Source organism: Lontra canadensis, unplaced genomic scaffold (assembly GCF_010015895.1).
Source record: "Lontra canadensis isolate GAN:19392208 unplaced genomic scaffold, GSC_riverotter_1.0 scaffold103, whole genome shotgun sequence".
Lineage (NCBI taxonomy): Eukaryota > Metazoa > Chordata > Mammalia > Carnivora > Mustelidae > Lontra > Lontra canadensis.
The window spans coordinates 5,553,405-5,568,942 of record NW_022631097.1 but is presented as its reverse complement, the minus strand read 5'-3'; the positions used below and the strand labels follow the sequence as shown (position 1 = coordinate 5,568,942).

At 39.7% G+C, this 15,538-nt stretch overlaps 1 protein-coding gene across 3 annotated transcripts in view; it reads right to left on the bottom strand.

Moving 5' to 3' along the window:
* Positions 1–15,538, bottom strand: part of ATP8A2 (ATPase phospholipid transporting 8A2) — a 587,617-nt gene that overhangs the window by 436,241 nt on the left and 135,838 nt on the right. For all 3 annotated transcript variants that reach the window (XM_032838223.1, XM_032838221.1, XM_032838222.1), the window contains exons 3-8: positions 10,440–10,539; positions 9,875–9,973; positions 8,857–8,902; positions 8,172–8,212; positions 3,313–3,386; positions 1,196–1,265 (exon numbers count right to left, since the gene is read on the bottom strand). In XM_032838223.1, the coding sequence (XP_032694114.1) occupies positions 1,196–1,265; positions 3,313–3,386; positions 8,172–8,212; positions 8,857–8,902; positions 9,875–9,973; positions 10,440–10,539 (430 nt within the window). The remainder of the gene's footprint in view (positions 1–1,195; positions 1,266–3,312; positions 3,387–8,171; positions 8,213–8,856; positions 8,903–9,874; positions 9,974–10,439; positions 10,540–15,538) is intronic.

Genomic DNA, 15,538 nt, shown 5'->3' with positions numbered 1-15,538 from the left:
GCTTTCAGCTCAGGTCATGGTCTCGGGGTCCTGGGATGGAGCCCCGCATGGGGCTTCTCTGCTCAGCAGGGAGCCTGCTTCCTCCTCCTCTCTCTCTCTGCCTGCCTCTCTGACTACTTGTGATCTGTTTGTCAAATAAATAAATAAATAAATATGACATTCTTTAAAAAAAAAAAAAAAAGATTCTCCCATCATGCTAGGAAAATCCATGTTCAAGAAACCACGTACTCAAGCCCCTTGCAGACAACGCTTCATTAACTCTCCTTTAATACAAGTCATAAAAACAGAATAAGGCATTCTTTTAATATAATGTTATAGTAGTATTACATCTAGTACTCAGCAACTCTTCTTTAAAAGCAAAAGACAAAAACAAAAACCCCACCAAAATCAAACATCTATGGTAGAAAAGAAAGACAGGTAGACAGAATTAATCAAATTCAACTTCATGCAACAGAAAATTTGAGCGTCAAATGCTTAAAATTTGTATTACAGTAAAGACCATTTTTCATTCTAGAATTAAAATATATGATAAGGGGGTGCCTGGGTAGCTCAGTGGGTTAAGCCTCTGCCTTCAGCTCAGATCATGATCTCAGGGTCCTGGGAGCAAGTCCCATATCAGGCTCTCTGCTCAGGGGGGAGCCTGCTTCCCCTACCTCCTGCCTACCTCTCTGTCTACTTGTGATCTCTCTCTGTCAAATAAATAAATAAAATCTTTAAATAAAATGTATGTAAAAACAGCTTTAAGGCATAAAAGTTTTGCATCTAATATATTACTTTCTAGAATTAAAGTCTCAGTTAAAACTACCATGTAAAGTAAGGTACCCAGAGCTTGTCTATTGTGTCTCTCCATATAGATGACGCCCTTTCCACCACACAGCTCAACCTCAAGCTCAACCTCAGCTGACAGGATCTCTTTCCACCTACACTAACAGACATAGAGCTCAGACATAAATTAAGGCAAGATACCTTTCATGACCCATACTTGGATGAAGCTCACTTTTTCTAACGCTGCTATCTCTGACAAGGGCCTCCCTTCATTATAAAAAGCCATGTTCTTCCCATGAGTTCCATTAGGGTTAAGGCAGAACCCTTTCGAGCAGGGCATTTTTCTCTAGAAAATATACTGAATAGTACAGTGGACCAAATTTGCAATTTGGGTATCCTTAACAACACAGGTCATAAAAGATTACTTTACCTGACGTATTTTAAGGTTTGTCTCCCCATCTAGATTAGCTGTTTCGACGTAACACATTGCCTGAGGTTCACTACGGAGAGAGAAATTTAAAAAGCCAAAGTTTAGTGAGATGCCCTCCACAAATTCACAGCTCATAAAGTCTGTACCATGGAAACAGTGTCTGCTGACTGGCCCTTCAACCACTCTAGTAGTAATTGTCCAGAAAGACACTCCTCCTTGAGGCTCAACACCAACACAAAGTTGTTTGCCCAATGATCCACCCTTATGGGCCCCACATAATGGATGATTTACCTTAAGTAGCAGAGATAACTGAAGAAGAATGAGAAGAGGACTGGTGGGTTAAGGGAAACACAACATGTTCCAGCGAAGACCCCACCACTGTGCTTGGATGACTCAAGTCTGAGACTCGGCCTGCTCCTGACCAAAAGACACACCCTAGACACAGCCAGTACAAACACATCTGTGGAAGAGCATCACAACTAGAATTCAGCAATCAAGACACAGGCTTGGCAAGCCTTTCCTTCCCTGTACCTTTTGCTATGTCAACAGGAAACTTTTTAATCAAAACACCCAGTTTTAAGGACAGAACACTTGAAGAATAACAATAAGCATGGCAGGGGCGCCTGGGAGGCCCAGTGGGTTAAGTGTCTGCCTTCAGGTCAGGTCATGATTCCAGAGTCCTGGGATGGAGTCTTATGTCAGGATCCCTGGTCAGCAGGGAACCTGCTTCTCCCTCTCCCTCTGCCCCTCCTCCTGATTATGCTTTCTCTTTCTCCCTTAAATAAATAAATAAAATCTTAAAAAGAAAAAACAATAAGCCTGGCAGATACTGTGTTCCTATTTCTATTCACAATTAGTGGGTCAAAAGAATGGAGTCTGCGACCCACTGGCTAAGTTAAAATCTCCTACTGCTCCCCTTGTGGGCTGTGTGGACTTGGAAGTTGTTTCATCCGTTTCTGTTTTCTCATGCATAAAGAAGCAGGGATACCAAGGGTTTGAGGAAAGATTAAATGGGATAAGGTACTCAGTTATAAATTAGCAGAATGTACAGACTCAAACAATAATGAGCACCCTAGAAACATGTCAGCTCAGACAAACCATCTCATATTAAAACCATGTTTTCTGAGGGTTACAGTGAAAACGCATACCCCAAACCATCAAGTGATCCACATTTCACTATTTCTCTTGTTACCAATCAATAGGGACAAACACGAGTCCTGCCCTATGCATATGGTGCTCTTCCTTCTCTATGGGCCCAGGATCCCATTATTAAGCCTTTTATCTTGAGCAGAAAATTCAATGCTAATGCTTAGAATCCAATGTATGATCAAATCCAATAAAACAAACACTGTCTGCATTCAAAGAAAATGCCAACAATGCGAGCATCTAGGATTCCCTGCAGCACATAAACATAGGAAGTTTGAGTCTTATCATAGAATTAAACTTGAAACACAAGAAAAGAAGTTTATTCATATCCTAATTGTAGCACTCCATCTTTGATGTATACATTCATGTATCAAGCCAAGGAAAAGTCAAGGACTGCATCGTCCATTATTCATGTCAGTTAGTGATTAGTGATACACTGCCAGCGTGGGACTGCCTGGAGAGCATGGCCATGCACTTGGGCAGAAAGAGGACACAGCGTGGATGGATAAGGGGCAACACCAACCACAGGTCCTGTCTCTGCTGTGAACATGGCCTGGATCTCTGAGCAGCTCGTAAAGGAGGCCCTGGCCCCAGGGGAAGATCCTGGCTAGACCCACAGGAGACTGGTTCTCAAGCCTTATAGTCTGCGTGTTACTGACGGAATCACTCCACTGCTCTGGAGCGCCTCCTATGAATACGGAATAGCCCAGAACGGCTATGACAGTAAAATGAATCGATACACCTAAAAGACTTCTACAGAAGTACAAGGGGATGAATAGGAGAAAGGAAATTTAGGATTAAAGTAGGAACAAAAGAAGGAAAATAACAAGTAACTGAAGAAGAGACCAAAGAGAAAAGGCTAGTGCCTCCAGGGGTGGAAGGGAAAGGCTGGCTTGTGATTCCTGTAGTCACCACTTAATGTTTTATTGTTCACGTTTATTTGAAACGATGTGCCCGCTCGCACACCTGACCTGGAGGACAGCAGGGCCATGTCTGCTGGGAGGTACTGCCCATTGACGACCTTCACAATGTCTCCCACCGCCACCTAGAAAACCAGGGACAAGGACAGAGAAGCATGAAAGACAGGAAAGCACAAACAGTCTTTAAGTTGGTTAAATATTTGAAGGAAAAATTACTATATAATTAGTTATGCCAGAAAACTTAAGACAGAACCCAAATTATTTTCCTTGACAAGAACAGAACAAAAATTTTTCAATACAAATGGTAATACTGCCTTTCTGCAGTGACGATGAATGAAAAAGAAAAAAACAAAAACAGAAAAGGACAGTAAGAGAAGAGAAGAGTTAGAACATCTATCAAGATCTCATTTTCTTACAATTATTCCTTCCACTTGTCAATCGCACTCTTGAACTCTGGGACGATCCTCCAGCTGTACACAGTAGGGGAGCATGGTTAAGTGCACAGCTCCAGAGCCAGCCTGAATGCAGGGCTCAAATCCCCAGGCTGGACTTCTTACTAGCCCTGAGTAACCCGGAGCAAGTTATGGAAACTCTTTGTGCATCAGTCTTCTCATCCATATATATAAAATGAGGTTGAGAGCACATATTTCATGGGGTTATTACAAGAATCAATGAGTTAACACACATAAATTTTCTCCATTTTACAAATGGGGAAACTGAGGCTCAAAGAGAAATAACTGGATCAAGTCACACAGTCAGTGATTGTTAGACCCAAGATTCAAAACCAAGTAACTGGCCAGTGGTCTGATTACAAGGCAATACTGAATTCACTGCAAACAGTGCATCTACAGGTCCCCTGGAAACATACCACTTAAAACAAAGATTTGTATAGCCTCAAGAACTTCAACAAGAAAAAGAGTCACAGCCAAATTCAGAGACCACGTAGGATAACAGACTTACCAGACACAAGACCCCAAGCTAAGGTTAAAGGCCTTAGTCTGGCACCACGGCCACAGGCTTATAAATCCTTTATATGACGTCACAGAAGCACCCAGCTAGGAGAATATGGGCTTTCAAGCCAGGCAGGCTGAGGATCAGATCTGAGCTTCCCAGACACACTAGCCTGGGATCTGGGGAAGTTCTTCACCTCTGTGAGCTCTAGGGAGGGTCCTCACTTATAAAATGGAGAAAGATTAACACTCACCTTGTAGGGCTGATGCAATGATTAACAAAGTATATGCAAGCACCTGCCTGAAATAGGCATTATGCTAAGTGCTAGTCTCTATCAGCAGGAGTACAATCGATGGACATTATGAGTGTGAAAGTCAGACAGGTTACGATTTTCAGACAGTATAAGAACAAAGGCTGTTCTCAGCACACGTAAGTTCAAAACTCAAAATGGGCTCTATGCCTTACTTCTTATTCTAATGCATGTTACTATTCTCCTAGAAATCAAGAATTTCAAACTGAATACTTCTGAAATACTTATGAAACTAATATTCATGAAAGACTCCTGGATCTTGTAAGCTAAGAGAATGGCACTGGCAGGAGCCTATAGTTAACTCTTCATTAGGAAAAAAGAGAGTTTTCTAAAAACATATCCTAGTGTTTTGAATAGAACCACTACGAAGCATATGGGGAAGTAAGGAACCAGGCTCAATGTACAGAGGGGGGTTAAAAGTTAAATTCCAGAACCACTATAAATTTGAAGCTAGTATCAACTTAAAGGCAAAAAAGTCATAGGCCTTTAAGTATATTCCATATTTCACAATAAAGACAATATTAAAGAATAGGTGTCACAGAACTATTTTAACAGCCAGCAGTACAACATCAAGGAATGCTTATGAAAATTAAAAATGTTTCTAAATGTAAAAAGTATTTTACATGAATAGTTTAATTACATGGAAAAAATCAGAAGAAACTATTAGTTAAAAACTAGAAAGGAAAATCAGTCGTGTTTTCAAAAAAAACAAAAGGCAGTGAATTTTTCTCTTAATTCAGTGGGAGGACAAGGGAAATTATAGCTTTCTCTCATCTTAGTTAATTAACTAAAGAAATAGTCATATCCCAGGGGCGCCTGGGTGGCTCAGTGGGTTAGGCCGCTGCCTTCGGCTCAGGTCATGATCCCAGGGTTCTGGGATCGAGCCCCACATCAGGCTCTCTGCTCCGCGGGGAGCCTGCTTCCTCCTCTCTCTCTCTGCCTGCCTCTCTGCCTACTTGTGATGTCTGTCTGTCAAATAAATAAATAAAAGCTTTAAAAAAAAAAAAAGAAATATTCATATCCCAGTAACAGAGTACTAAGAAATTCCATGCACATGAAAAACTACTTGGTTGGAAATGTGTTTGAAAATCGTTTTCTATTTTGTGTTCTTATGCATGGTTGTCCCTTGACTGTGTGAAGTTTCCCAAATGAGAATTCTTAAGGTGAGAAAAAGCCCCTCTAGGTGCCTGAATCCACTCTAGCCTCAAAGGATTTCTTAAGCTTCTTAATTTTGAAGAACAAGCTCAAAGGCCTTCTCAAAGTCATCCAAAGCTATCAAGTTGCCCTGAAGAGCTGTCTCCCAGCCTTCTATTCTGCTACAGCCCAGGGGATGGCCAACGCAAACTCAGCATTTCAGATGAGCGCTGTTATTGCTTTGGAAAACTTATAGTCACGTCCACCTTGGCTGACAGCTCTGGGGCTTGGTACTTCTTATTGCCTGTCTTCTCCCATATTCTCATCCCTGTTCTGAGCTGCTCTGCAGAGGTGCCTGGTTTTCCTCAGACTTTCACCCGGTTCCCTCTGTCTTGAACAGAATTTCCCTCCTAAAATAGTTATCTCTCATTCATCCTTCAGAAGAACATCGGAATATCACAGGAGAGAAGCCTTTGCTCATCTGAACTGATGGGTCTAGACTTGCCCACCATCCCAGATGTTCCAGAAGCATGCCCCATTCAGAGCTCAGCACCCACACTGCATTCCCCCAGCTACCTGCCACTCCCACAACACCAGTGGTTTGGGGGACAGCAGTGTCAGCCTCACCTGGGAACTTGTTACAAATGCAAATTCCGGGGCCAGTGGAACACCCCAATCAGAAATTCTGAGTACGGCCAGCACAGCAATCAGTGTTAGACCTGCCGGTCAAGCGACTTGGACGCCCACTGAAGGCTGAGAACCACGGTGGGCTGCTCCCTAATGGCAGGGGCCATGCTTTACTCTTACTTGCATCACCAGTGCCTAAAACCACCTTGGGGACATACTAAGAGCTCCACCGAGACAAACAAAAAGCATTTTAATTGAAATAAAAACATTTGTGGCAAAGCATGTAACAGGTATTTGGTTTGGGATTTTTTTAACTTTGAATGTGTATAGGAAATGGTAACAAGCTTTAGGGGTCTGTGAGGCCATCAACTCCTGGATCCAGAATTCAGAGATCATCACTCCATTCTCTACTGTTTCAAGTAGTGCAAACATCCCGAATCCAAATGATTCTTCACTCCCGTTACAGTTCGCACCTTTCTGGGGGGTGGGGAGGGGCGTAGTGTCAGGAAGCACTTGGAGAAACAGAGGCCATTCCTAAGTGCAGTGGGAGTCCCTGAACCCCCATAACACTCGGAGCATTTCTAACCTCTATGAGGTCAAGAATTTCCAACCACTTGGCCAAGAATCACAGACTTCCAATAAGAGAGAGGTCGATTAGTACTGACATTACAGGACTCCTAGATTACTACAAAGGTTGAGGTGTTATCACGAAACAATATAAAGAGATTTCATTGTTCTCTTACAATAAAGTAAACGAAACACAAACTAAACTGAGGGCTGTGGTTACTATATCACAGGGATTTTGTGGAGTAAAAAAAGATCAGAGAAGCATTTTTAAACCCTGCTTATTAAATGGTTAGCAGGAGAAACTGTGGTTAAGAGGATCTTCTAAAAAGCAGTTTTCTCTTGAAATCATAATAATGAGCTTCAAATCCTGAGGTCATGAGAGTCACCCCCTGCAAAAACCACCTCGTGACCATTAAGAAGTTCCAGGTAAAACAGAGGCTCACTTAAAAAGCTAACTTTATCAGATGCAAGACACCCAGATGGTACAGCATATTTCTTCTACATTTTCTATTCATCACTATAAACAACCCAAAACCCTCACCACCCCCAAGCCCTCCCAGTCTCGTGTTTCCAGTAACGTGGAGACAAACCCTTTTCACTACCATCAAGTTAAGAGCAGTCACTACTCGTCATGATAACCAAGTTCAGAATAGAAACAGGCTGGCCTCCAACCCCATTCCACCCCTGTTTACATTTCACTGTAAAATCTTAAATCCAAAACTCTTCCCACCAAAAACATTAGAAATGAGATTCTCCAAAGTTAGAAAAATCTTAAAAAACAAACAAAACAAAACTGGATTTAGTTAAGAAAAGAAGGACAGGGAAAAGGTTTCTTGGATTGGAGTTGGAAACTAGAGAATGCTTTGATATTTCAGAAGTATCCTTCAGGAGCAACAAATTTCACAACTATGAACAGACACAGTGAGCATTTTCCAGAAAAAGCAGGGAACCAAGTCATCGGGCAGCAGTTCTAAGTAAACCTGAGGGAAACTCCACGACATAAAACTTACATGAGAGATGAGTGATGTCTTAAGCCAAATTTTATCTACTGCAAGCAATACTAGTAATTAATTATAAGTCCCCAAACCAGTACTTTCTGGCAGATCTTTAAAATTAGGATTTTTTAAATGTTTTATTTAAATTCAATTAGCCAAAATATAGTACATCATTAGTTTCAGATGTAGTGTTCAATAATTTATCAGTTGTATATCACACCCAGTGCTCATCACAGCACATGTCCTCCTTAATGCCCATCACCCAATTACCCATCCCCCACCCTCTCCCCTCCAGCAACCCTCAATTTGTTTCCTATAGTTTTTACCTCTTTCCACATAATGGTATGCCACATACCATTTCTTAACACTGAAAAGGAAAAAAACAATGTGCCAGTTAATATTGGTGATAATCGAAATAAAATGAGCTTTATAAAATCTAAGAGGTTCCTTTCAAAATTCCACTTAATTCCAACATACCATATCTTTAGACATAAAGGCATACCACATCACTCCTCAAAATGGAGTCCCAACCCACATACCATATATATATTAATAAACACACATATAGAGATACATGCATGTAAGTTAAAACTAGCCATATTTATCCAAGGAGAAAAATATCACCCTGTTATTATGAGATTAAACACACACATACACACATACACAATACAGACCTAATGTTCTAGAAATCAATACAACAAAAAATAGAGCAGTAGGGAGCAATTATAAACCAAGGATGTGAATGCTTGGACTTTTTACAGACCTAAAGTATGTCTAAGCTCCTGAAAATTACCACCTTTTCTAAATTTCTAAAACAGACAAATTCCTTTCAAATCTTAGAGCCAGGACTCATATTTTGTTGGACTAGTTTGTAATTTTGCTATTTCTTTAAAATATTTCATAGATCATTTCCCTCCACTTATCTCAATACCATTAGCTACTTATTTTAAATGCCTTAAATGTGGGTCTGAAGCTTTCTAGCAGGAAAAGGGACTCAGCCTGGTGTCTTACCTATTGTTTTCTTTTTGTTCACTGCATTGTCTGCCTTATGCCGCTTCTGTTACCAGAAAGAAAAGGAAGTTCTTAGATTCAAAAGTTCCCAATGCATCAGTGAAACAGCAACAATAGATCAGGAAAGAAATAGGGTTCCAGGAAACAGACCAGCAGCAATGCGAACCCTGCGAAACTCAGCTCAGAAGTTTGTGACCCGGCCTCACTCCCTAAATTCAGTAGACAAATGTCCCAAACGTGGATGCAATCTCCTCTGGTGTCAGCTATGACATTTTGGCTCCAACAAGGAATAAGCACTCTGAAGTATGAGACTTCTCACACCTCGTTTCTTTTAGATCAGATTAAAAGAAGTATTCAGTATGATAAATTCAGCAACTGAATTCATTCTACTGATAAAGAACTTTGTGAGCAAGGTACCTCTGATTTGTATTCCATTTATTTGTTTACCTATTCCCAGGAAAATGTACATAATGTGTATGAGTGTATGTGCGAGAGTGTGAAAAGGAGACACAGAGGTAGAGGAGGGAGGGAGGGAGCGGTAAAGAGGAAGAGAAAGACTCTGGAGGCAAGACCACTTATGGAGAAAAGGGGAGAAAGCATGAATATGGCTGTAGCCATTGAACCTGGAGATACACCAAGATAAGTCTGAGGAGAGAGAAAATTCATAAAATTACCTCAGGCACAGCCAGCCCAATGCTGCTATACTAGGCAGCAATACCATCCTTCGGATACCTGAATTAGCAAGCTCTAAAGATGGATAGGAACATCAGTGATAAAAATCAAAGAGGGTTTACAGAGCTAACATTAGAAAACACAGTTTGAACTACTTCTGTGTCCCTGTATAGATATTTAAGACACTGTGTGTATGCGTTCCTTCCCCAAAAATACCATCATGAGCCTTGAGAGACTGGTTAAGTTATTGATAATTTCCTATCTTTGACAAAGAAAAACAGATCAACAAATAAATTACAAGTTATATCCAATAGAAGGTTTTAATTCTATGAAAGCAAAGACTTACAAAATCTTCTACAATCTCTTTGATGCCTGCAATTGTTAAAATAATGATCAATGGCACCAGGGTGGTATATCTTCCTGTTGGAGATACGTCTGGAATTTGCTGTAAGACAAGAGACCAAAAGAGGAAGTTGACAAATTAAAATTTTGAAGTCAAAACCCTCTATACAAAAAGGAAAATATGACACTCACCACTCGCTCTTTTGAAGTTCTGTTCCATTTCTGTTATACAAAAGGGATTACCTTCTTTTAAAAACTAGCTATGTGTTTTACATTTTAAAAATCTTATCTAACATTGCTATGTTGTTTAGGACTGAAAGGGGTCAAAAGTATGGCTTTTGGGACACTTTTCAGTGCCTCTTTTAGTAACTGCCATTATCCTTATGGCAACATCTAAAGAAGTCTGCCTTCATGCAGGGATCATGTCTGTGCATGAAAACGATGACTGGATGAAAGGGTAAATTACATTCAAGTATGACGACACTTTCAGTTAAGCGACCTTTTAGCAAAATCCCATTTTGCATGTAACTAACATTATGAATTTTAAATCACTTTTTAAAAAGCATTACCTGTAATAAGGCAATGAAGAGGAAGAAGGCATTAGCAGCTCTTCTAATCTGCTCATACAAGAATCGAGGTAGAAACGTCAACACGCTGTACTTGGCCGTACTAGAAGCACAAAGAAAAATGCTACTGTCAGCCACAGATGCAAAATCTACAGAGAAAATGGAAAGTTGTGAGAACTTTACAAGTGGTTTTAAAAATAAAATAGCTCAGAATTTAGGAAAAGAAAATTGTTGTGCTTGCCCTGTCCCATAAAGATTTTGTAAAAGGATGCACCTGACAAGAAAATCTTCTAATGTGATCTTTGTTCTCTGACTTAGATGTATTTACTATTCACACAGTGTAAGCAGAGAGATTTACCTGCCTTCTAGGAGCTACAGTAAACACATCAAGAGTATTCCCCAGGACACCTGGGTGGCTCGGTTGGTTGAGCATCCAACTCTTGGTTTTGGCTCAGGTCATGATCTCATGGGTTGTGAGATCGAGCTCTGCATGGGGCCCTATGATCAGCAGGGAGTCTGCTTGAGATCCTCTCTCTCCCTGTTCCCACCCTTTCTCTCTCTAAATAAATAATTTAAAAAAAAAAGAATATTTGCTAAAGGAAGATATGTTTCAAAGATCCCAAATACCACAAAAAACAAGAACACTGAAATAAAGAGTGAGATAGAAACACCAATTGAGCGATTCACACAAGCTAGTAGAATTATTCCAGGGTTTGTGACATGAAACGATTCTTAATATAAAGCCACTGATTTGAGGTAGCAAGTCAAGTCCATAAAGGAAGTTCTGGGTCTCAGGCATGTGCATAACAGGTCAATGAGTCCCTCTAGATACGTACCATGGGTGTTTTTTTGTTCAACCACAGTGGAATAAACTCCATTCTCATCACACCCTTCATTTAGCCACCTTTGCTTATGCCTATTTGGAATTTGTTTCCAGTTTTATTGAGAAATAATTGACATACATCACTGCATCACTTCAGACATACAGCAGGATGTTCTCATTTACATACATAGTGAAATGGTTACCACAGCAGGTTCCGTGAACACCCATCTTCTCATATGGGTACAAGAAAAAAGGGGAAAAATGAACTTTCATAAATACCATACAGCAGTGGTAGCTAGTGCATCCTATTGTATATTACGCTCCTTATATGCATTTATCTTACAACTGGAGGTTATACCTTGGCACCACCTTCTCTAATTCCTCCCCCCCGCCCCAAATTCTGGTAATCACAAGTCTTATCTTTTTCTATGAGTTTAGATTTGTTTTGTTTCTTTAGATTCCATGTGTGTGAGATCATATAACAGGTCTTTCTTTTCTTATTTACTTAGCATGCCTTCAAGGTCTATCCATGTCACAAACGGTAGGATTCCTTCATTTTCTACGGCTGAGTAATATTCCACTTTATGTATATACTACAACCTCTTCATCCATCAGCGGACACTTGGGCTATTTCCATGTCTTGGTGGTTGTAAACACTGCTGCTATGAACATGGTGGTGGAGATATCCTTTTAAGTTAGTGTTTTTATTTCCTTTGGATATAGTCCCAAAAGTTGAACTGCTGAATCATAGGGTAGTTCTATTTAATTTTTTGAGGAAACTCCACACCTGTTCCCATAGTGCCTGCACCAGTTTAGAGTCCCACCAAGAGGGTTCCCTTTTCTATCAATGCCAGCTTTTGTTATCTCTTACCTTTTTGATGATGACTATCCAAACCAGGTGTGACATGATAGGACCTTATGGTTTTAATTTGCATTTCTCTAATGACCAGTGATGTTGGGCATCTTTGCATGTACCTGTTGGTTTTTCATGTATCTTCTTTGGATAAATGTCTATTCATGTATTTTGCCCATTTTTTAATTGGGTTATTTTTTTTGTTGTTGCCATTGAGCTATATAAGTTCTTTATATAGATTACATATTAGCCCCCTATCAGATATATGGCTTGCAAATATTTTTCCCATTCCAAAGGTTCTCTTTGCACTTTATTTGGTGGTTTCTTTTGCTGGGCAGAAGCTTTTTAGTTGGATATAGTCTCCCTTTTTATTTTGTTGCTCTTGCTTTAGATGTTACATCCAAAAAATCATCACCAAAACCCATGTCAAGGAGCTTTGTCCCTATGTTTTCTTCCAGGAGTTCCATGGCTTCGAGTCTTATGTTTCAGTCTTTAATCTATTTCAAATTAATTTTTGTAAGTGGTATAAAAAGAGGGGTCCAGTTTCATTTTTTTACATATGAAAATCCAATTGCCCCAGCACCACTTATTGAAGAGACTGTCTTTTCTCCCTTGAGGATTTAATTTGTGTTGAATCTATAGATGCTCACATTGTTGCTTCCGCCTGGGACATCCTCTCTCATCCACATGGTCTCTCTATAACTAAATGGCCCTTCCCATCTTATTCTCCCATTCAAACTTATATCTTCTATTAAGTTTGGTCAAATCACAAAGATTCCTCTTCCTCCAAGGCCACAGGCTGGTGTTTACAACCACCTTATACAGTCTCTGCTTTGTTTTGTATTTTATTTATCTATTCCCAGAATAGATTCTGGGAACATTAAGAATGCTCACTTAAACTTTGCATGTTCCCACCACATAGCAGATAATCAATGAACAATGAAATAATCCAAAGGTATAAATTGAGAAGCTGAAGGGGCAAAATGAACCATTTGCCTTTTGGCTGCTTGAAGATTTATCCATAAGAGTAAACCTGCTTGACTTCTTACTTGCCTTCTGAAAGCAACTCTTAAATATATTGTAGCAAAGTTATCTAGCAGGTTTCAAATACACAAATTAGAAGCACCAAAATAGAAGAGCCAAGGGTCTTCTTTTGCATATTAAATATACATATTTAAAAAGTATATGAAAACCATTTTTAAGACAGTCCAAACTTAAAAGATTCTGACCTTTGAAGGGATATCTGCTAGAGCCTGCTAGAAAATGTGCTTGCATGGAGCCCCTACTCACTTATGTAGCACTTTGAGGTATAGGATATCACTGTGAAATTTTGCCAGACAGAAGAAACTAGCTCAAATCAAGCTTATTAAAGTGTAGGGTATGACTGACAAATTGAGACCAATTAAATGTAATAAAGAAATGAACACTACAATGTTTATATGCAAACTGTTAAATTTGAGTACAGGCAGAACATGTGAGTAAACTGAGAGTGAGTAAAGGTCACTACTAAAATTTATGTTAGATTTATTTTAAATTAACATAGGAAAACTATCACTTTATGGCCCATAAAAAGAAATTTTGCCTATATTTGATGTATATCTGTAATGTTATTAATTTCATAGTTAAAATTTCAAAAACAGAAAAAAAAAGTGTAGGGTATAGAAAATATACCATACTCATGCACATGAAAAGCTCATGGTACAAAGTTCTTTTCATTGCAATTTAGAGGACAAATTCAAACAGAACACCATGCATTCCTTTATGGTGCACTGACCATTGAAATAAAGCAAACAACATTATCATAAAGGAAACATGAAAATCATATACTCTAAGACTAGAAAGCATCTTATAATGTAGTCTGACTAAAACATTTGAACCCCAGATTCTATCTGTATGAAACAGACACACATACACTGTTGGCAGATGACCTGATCTTTGTGTGAACATTTCCCACTTGAGTCCATTACTAAGTATACTTAAGGGGAGCCACATGTCTCTGAAATACCATAAAAGTAGATGGTTGGAGCAGAAAGAGATCCCATTTATATGAGAAAACCAAATATAAGACGGGGAAGGAAAGTATACTAACTTTTATTCTAGTCGAAATAGAAAAGTGAGTCTAAAATATTTTCAGACTCAAATAGAATGAGCATAGTCAATAATAGTCAATAATTCAGAGAAACTGACATTCACCTAAGAGATGGCTACTGTGTAGTAGTAAAATAATTATCTTGATATACAACCTGATGTGTCCTGTTACAGATGTTAACACATAAAAGTACAATCAGCTAAAAGCAGCACCCATCAAAATCATCCTACTGGAAGAGTTTAGGGTAGAACTTCTCCAACTTAAGGATGCATACAAATCACCTGGGGGGGGTCTTGTTAAAATATATTAGTCAGGGTCTCCAGAGAAACAGAACCAACAGGAATGTATATACAGAGAGAAAGAATCATTTTAAGGAATTGATTTACACATTTGTGGAGTCTTGCCAAGTCTAAAATCTGCAGAGTGGGCTGGCCGACTGGAGACCCAGGAGATCTCATGTTGTCCTTCGAGTCTGAAGGCTATCAGATGGCAGAATTCCTTCTTGTCCAGGAAGGTCAGACTTTGTTCTATTCAGGCTTTTAACTGACTGAATGAGGCCCACCCACAGGAGAGGGTCATCTGCTGCATCCAAACTCTACCAATTTAAACATTCATCTCATTCAAAAATACCTTCACAGAAACACCTACAATAATGTTTGACCAAACATCTGGGCCCTATGGCCCAGTCAGGTTGCACATGAAATTAAGCAGTATGTGCCTATTCTGATTCAGTGGGTCTAGAGTGGGCCTGAGATTTTTATTCAATTTCTAAAGAGTTCCAAGTGAGATCAATGCTGCTGATCCAAGGACCACAGTCTGACCAGCAACACCCTTGAACAGGTAGATTTGTTCAAATCTCCTACATGAAGTCAATCCAGCTGAACACAGTAAGACATAAAAAGGAAAGAAACATTTACCATCCACTGTAGCAGGGGAAAGAACAATCCACAGGGTGAAATGGGTCAGTGAAGGGGCTTCCCAACAGAAGAGTTTGTTCACCCAGGTGAAGGAGTCACCCCCAAAAGATTCCCACTCAGACCACATGTGTCAGCACTCTTGCCAGAAAGGCTGTTCACAGCAAGGACAGGACCTGGCTGCAAGTGGTTCTAGGTATTTAGCGCATCTTAGAACCTAGTGGATAAGGACAAATGACCAGGAGAAAAACAAGGGTTTCCTGTGGTTTACTCAGATTCTGTCTAAACATGTTAGACTGATGTTTCCTGAAATAGGGTGGCATGAATAAGGAGTTTGTCAAAAATCCAACAAGCCTTCCTTCAACAGATATTTGCTGAGCCCCATCTATGTACCAGGCACTGTGCCAGGCACCGCAGGGAGCC